This window comes from Oculina patagonica, chromosome 4, assembly GCF_052425735.1.
Source record: "Oculina patagonica isolate OP01 chromosome 4, crgOcupat, whole genome shotgun sequence".
In the NCBI taxonomy this organism is placed as follows: Eukaryota; Metazoa; Cnidaria; class Anthozoa; order Scleractinia; family Oculinidae; genus Oculina; species Oculina patagonica.
In genome coordinates this window covers 8,575,748-8,581,747 of record NC_135761.1, presented here as the reverse complement: position 1 = coordinate 8,581,747, position 6,000 = coordinate 8,575,748, and the positions used below count along the sequence as shown (strand labels likewise).

Sequence of the window (6,000 nt, the reverse complement as noted above, 5' to 3'; positions counted from 1 at the left end):
CTCATATAAAGATGAACGCAAATAAACGTCACGTTTAAAACACACCCATTGGTATCACATCCGCATATTTTAGTAATATTTTTAATGAAAACACTGAAGCTATTGCTCGACTTCTGTAAAAAAAATTATGAAAGGATTTTAAAATACTAATTTACATGTCGCAAAAAGTAATTAGAGGTATAAAGAAGTAGCGAACAGATAACAAGACAAACAAATTTTGTCACTTGTAATAAAAACTTCAAAGAATACAAAGAGTGATTTCCCACGTTTAATTAAAAACACCACAAGTAACCAAACGATCTTAGAAAACCGGTAACACCCAAGGTGTTAATATTTCTCTCAAAAACCCACTATTTACTTACAAAAACATAAATAGGAAGAGGGTGGTAACACCTGTACTGGGGGTAAAAGAAAAAAAGCAAAGCAGGGTTAAAACTACAAAATACACCCGGTTGCTATGGGGATGGAGTGAATGGACACGGAAAACGCTGCTTGGCAGAAGAAGCAATACTCAGGATGCGAAGAGCTTTTTATGTCATTCTTATCTGCGTAGCAAAAATAGGCCACCTTATCTTGAAATGAAAAACCTTTAAAGTAAATTAAATTCAAACTTTTTAGCAAAAATTTAATATAATGAAGTCATGGAAAAACGGACCTGTAGCACAAAACAAACCGACTATACACTGCGGAAAAAATAATGTTTGAGGTTGGGAAACTTACAGTTCAACTACCACAGTAAAGGCAAAGATATTTGGTGTTTTAATTTTATGATGGCTCGATAGGCAAAATACAGGATGCCATGCTAAATAAATACAAAGCATATATATTATTAATTATCAACCTACATGGCAGTTAACCTTCCGCTTGCCGGATTAAATGATCAAGCATATTGATACTTTTTTGTTCGGTCCATTTTAAGTAATTCCGTTTTTTATCTAAATATACCCCCCTTCTCCTCTTAATTTTATATGCATAAAAGTGTAGAAGGAAGAGCGCAATCACTTACAGTGATCAGATTCGGCCATGTTCGCTGACAATTTTTACAAAAACATTTATTTAATTTTCTTTTAGCTTTTGAGGGTTTAATCAGTTATCTCATGATGTTTACTCAGCCGTTGCCTCAACATTATTTTTCTTGCCCGACATTAAAAAATTCCCAAAATTGCAGCTTTTAAGCTGTGTCCTTGACTTTACCAAAAATGGAATTCTCAGCTATACAATAAGCTATTCCTTAGTGTATTCTTAACAGCACGTCGAACCTCCCCAATTCTCCAGCAGTACACAAGTGGGTTTAAGAAGGAGTTAATAAAGACAACAGTTGTCGCGTACTCGTAGGCGATTTTCACCGTTAATGTAAATCCAAAAAAAGTCTCCACGAACATCGTCGTCCAAAATGGAAGATAGAATATTACGAACAATCCATACACATAAACTACAGTCACAGCAGATTTCCTACATTTGATCACGTTAACTACATTGAATTGCACACTTTGCTGCTGTTGGCTTATCTGGCGCTGATGTCTTCGAACGATCTGAAAAATTTTCAAGGTGCTCACTGTAATAACAAGAAAAGTCAGAGCAAATGTCACCACTGGAAGGATAATCCACTTGTTCATCCAAAACTGCGATATAACCCCAGCTGTTGCAAAGACCCAAAGACAAACAGCGGTCTGAAACACCCGACGGACAGTTACAACCATGTTATATCGTAAATGAAGGGTTAAAGCAAGAAGTCGATCAATAGAGACTCCGCTTAAAATAAACAAAGACACGCCAGACGTTGTCCAACCAGTTATGCTATATATCATTCTTAAGACACAATACGCGCTAAAGTTGTCTTCGAGTTCGGCAATCTTATACGCCACATAAAAAGGCTGACAAATCAGTCCAACCAGAAGATCCGAAGCAGCAAGGCAAGACAAAAGGACGAAGGATGGCGAATGAAGTTCTTGCTTTTTCCAGATGACATGTAAAATAATAAAATTCCCAGAAGCTGTTAACATAGAAAACACTGTATTGAGAATACATGTTGTAATACCCGCAATAAAAGTATCTTTCGTTTGCTCCAAATTTAAGTCTAAGAAGGAGCAAGATGGAAGACTTTCCTCGGTCTTGTTCATGATGAAGATGACTTCCCACCTACATGTATAAATAACATATCTTTAATGCAGGTGCCATATGCCTTGTGTGCCATAATTGTTTAAACAATAAGTGAGAAAGTTCTCGCACCCTCATTGGTTAAAAGTTATTGTCGATAAGAGAATAGACCGGGCTTGAAGAGGACATAACTTAACGAAAGGCAAGTTCGCAAAAATTAAAATATTGTCGCGACTTTATAAAAAAAACAGACTTCGGCAAGCCGGAAACGGCAGCTGGAACAGTCTGGAAGAAACTTTCAAATTTTGAATTGTAATGCGGTAACGTGCCTGCTAAAATGCATTTGCAATGACAACATCAAGTTCCGCGAACGATAATGACTTTCCATGTGAAATTTTTCACATGCAATGCGGTGGCAATTGCCTAAATAATAAAAGTACTAATTCCGTGTGGTCAAGTTCCGCCTCCTAGTCTGAATAGGATTCACAAAATTGGATAAAAAAAACTCCCTGTGCAGCAATATATTAAATGATTTGCTCAGTCATTAATGTTTTTAAGTGGGAAAAAACCTTTTTAAGCCATTTCCGAGCTCAACCATACTAATTAGGATAATTGACGCGAGAGGTAATCGCCCGGGGCACCTGGAGTAAACATGTTCAGTTGCACGCGCATCGGCTTTCGATACTACAAAAAATTTTATTGAACAGGAAATTTTAACAGCCGTATACACTCTAAATGTCCGGTTTTTTCTTTCCTTTGCGAGATTCAGAAGAAATGAAGAATCTCTTATATTTTGCTCTTACAAAAGTTGTCAGTTGAATTTACAGTTTGCAGCTAGACTAAACTTAACATTTTTTTAACAAAAGCTGTTTGACCTGCTTCGCTTTACAGATTTTAATTCATTAGTTCGATGTTACGTCATTTCGTCCATTCCGTTTAAAAAGTAAGACGCAAACAGAATCGAAGGTTGAACGGGAAACACATTCGGTCTGCACTTTAAAATTGTACGTTGTTCCCCTATCAACTGTGTACTGTGGTTTTCTCTCAGTTTCTCCTCAGTGCATTCTTAAAAGCACGTCGTATTTCTCCAATTCTCCAGCAATACACAAGTGGATTTAAGCAAGAATTAATAAAAACGACAGTTGTCACGTAGTCATAGGCGATTTTCACTTTTAATGTGTATCCAGTGAATGCCTCCACAATCATTGTCAACAAAAATGGAACGTAGAAAATCAAGAACAAACCGTATATGTAAAGTACAGTCACAGCAGATTTTCTACATTTGAGCACGTTTACCGTGTTGAACTGAACGCTTTGCTGCTGCTGACTTATCTGGCGCTGATGTCTGCGAACGATCTTAAATATTTTCAGGGTGCTCATTGTTGTAACTAGGAAACTTGTACCGACAATTACCACAGGAAGGATGATCCACTGGCGAATCCAAAATCTTAACATGACGATTGTCACAGATAAGATCCAGAAGACAAAAACAGTTTGTGATATTCTTTGAACGGTAACAATGGTGCTGTATCGAAGATGCAGGGTTAAAGCAAGAAGTCGGTCAACAGAGACTGCGCTTAAAATTGCCAATGAAGCACCGGCCGTTATCCAGCCAGATATGTTCTGAATCATTCTTAAGGCGCAGTACGCTCTAAAGTTGTCTACAAGTTCGGCAATCTGATACGCCACGAAAAATGGCTGGCAGATCAGTCCAACGAGGAGATCCGAAGATGCGAGGCAAAACAAAAGGAAGAAAGATGGCGAGTGAAGTTCTTGCTTTTTCCAGATGACATGTAGGATAGTGAAATTCCCAGTAGAAGTTATTAGAGAAAAAACTGCATTAAGGATACAAGTTATAATACTTGCGATAAACGTGTCTTTCGTTTTCTCCAAGTTTACGTTCAGATAGGAGCAGCTCAAGTGATTTAGGTTGGTATTGTTCATATTTACAGTTGTCAATGAATGCAAAGAACATAACCAACCTACATGTTGTAAATGATTAATGTGGCAGCTGGTATTCGATATATATACAATTGAATACGTCAATATCAGAATTGTAAAACAAATGCATGAACATAGCACTAGCTTTCAATTATTATATTAGAGTCAGATCCTCTTGACCAATCGCAACGTTACTAACGCTGAAACAATTTGTATTTGCGTTGTTCTGGCTTTGCATAATTATTACGCTTATCTTATTTTTTGTGACTCATTTTAAAATGGTTAAAAGAGCAATTTTTGGTGTATTGTTGTCTCTGGTTAGAACGACTGGAGGGTTTATTTAATCTGGATCTGAACGAAGGTTGTGAACGCTTAATTGAATGTTAGATCAGTCGGTTTGCTTCTTTAGTTAAAGTTGAAATGAAAGAACGGTAATGCTCGCAGTGTGTAAGCAATAGCAATTGCAATTTGTTAGCCTGAAAAAAATATTTCAAGGCTATAACGGGATTTAAACCCATGACCTCCGCGATACCGGTGCGTTGCTCTACCAACTGAGCTATGAAGCCTTAAGGTCGGGACACACTATGCGACAAGTCGCAGCGACAGGTCGCTGCGACAAGTCGCTCCGTGTGTACTGCTTACAAACAAGTCGCTGCAACAAGGTGTTTGTTTGGTGCACAAACAGCGAATTTGGAAGAGTGGGAACTAGTTTTCCATCTTCAATATGGCGAAAATACATGACGCGCTCTCATTGGTTAATTCATATTTTGTCGCAGCAACTTGTCGCAGACGTGTACACACGCTGCGACAACGCTGCTATCGCTCATTTTGTCGCTGCGATGTGTCGCACAAATTCAAACCAGTTTGAATTCATGCGACACGTCGCGGCGACAAAATTCTGTCGCAGCGACAGAGTTTGTCGCATGTCACACGAGGCGACATGTCGTGTTCACTATAAATATCTATTGTGCAGTCTTGGTCTGAGAACACGTGCAATTTTTTATGGAATCAGCTTACAGTGTGAGGTATTTAGCTACCTAATAGGAGTAGTCATGTCCAGTTGCACAAGCGCAGGCCCATTGTTGCTCGACTTAATAATCAAATCTCTAACTCAGCACAGACAATTGAATTGATAATAAAAATGTTTTTTAAAAACCAATGTGAGTAAATTTGGATTACGGGAACAACCAACCCTATTCCAAACTCTAAACGCTTGTGAACATTTTTCTTTTGAATTATTTGGGCGCATTTAGTGCCATAATGGTAGAAAGCCGCTGTTTCGGTCATTGGAGCTAGAGGCTGCAGTAATCAGTGTGGACATTACAAGGAGTTGTATCTTGACAACGCAGCGGGAACTGAAACTATGAATGGCGGTTGAACGCTTAGCTAAAAGCTCATCATCATCTTTCCAAATAAAAATATATCTGTATACGTAAGTTTTTTATTAACCGGTTTCACAGTTTTTCGTGATTACGGCCGTGTGGACAGATTCCGCCCAGCAGTCTTAATAGAAACCACGAAATGGCTATAACATTAACAATAAATGAAAAAAAAAGATATAAATGCTCAGTCCATTTTTCTCACTTAGCTGAAGCACCTGTAATCATGCCCAGTTGCACACGCAGTGGCTCTGGACACTACAAACAATTATTCGCCTAGCAAGTTTAAACTAAAATTTGAACTCGGTCTTTTAAGCTCTGCAAAATTGGGTGGTATTTGTTTTCTTTTCCACATTTAGAAAAATCTCTTAATTTCGTCTATTTTCTGTCAGTAACTGTTTTTAGTTATACCAGAAACGTTTTCGACCTGCTTTACAGACTTTCCTTGGTTCGATTTCAATTTCATTATATCTGTAAGTTTCATTTTATATTCGCTTCAAATGGTAGTTGCTGCCGCTGACTACAAGCACATTTTATCTCGCCATTTAAGCCAGATTTCTAGGTGCGTACGGCCATCGTCGGA

General features: G+C 38.0%; 2 protein-coding genes across 2 annotated transcripts; both read right to left on the bottom strand.

Moving 5' to 3' along the window:
- Positions 1–1,015: 1,015 nt before the first annotated feature.
- LOC144652190 (melanocyte-stimulating hormone receptor-like) lies at positions 1,016–2,390 on the bottom strand. Its single transcript, XM_078512204.1, has one exon. The coding sequence runs from the start codon at positions 2,118–2,120 to the stop codon at positions 1,209–1,211; it is 912 nt and encodes a 303-aa protein (XP_078368330.1). The 5' UTR covers positions 2,121–2,390; the 3' UTR covers positions 1,016–1,208.
- Positions 2,391–2,906: 516 nt separating this feature from the next.
- Positions 2,907–4,053, bottom strand: LOC144652189 (melanocyte-stimulating hormone receptor-like). The gene has a single exon (XM_078512203.1). It carries the CDS (start codon positions 4,039–4,041, stop codon positions 3,142–3,144), a length of 900 nt encoding a protein of 299 aa, XP_078368329.1. The 5' UTR covers positions 4,042–4,053; the 3' UTR covers positions 2,907–3,141.
- Positions 4,054–6,000: the final 1,947 nt, after the last annotated feature.

Coding starts and splice junctions, on each gene's coding strand:
- LOC144652190 (XM_078512204.1), bottom strand. CDS start 2,120: ATGAACAAGACCGAGGAAAGTCTTCCATCTTGCTCCTTCTTAGACTTA.
- LOC144652189 (XM_078512203.1), bottom strand. CDS start 4,041: ATGAACAATACCAACCTAAATCACTTGAGCTGCTCCTATCTGAACGTA.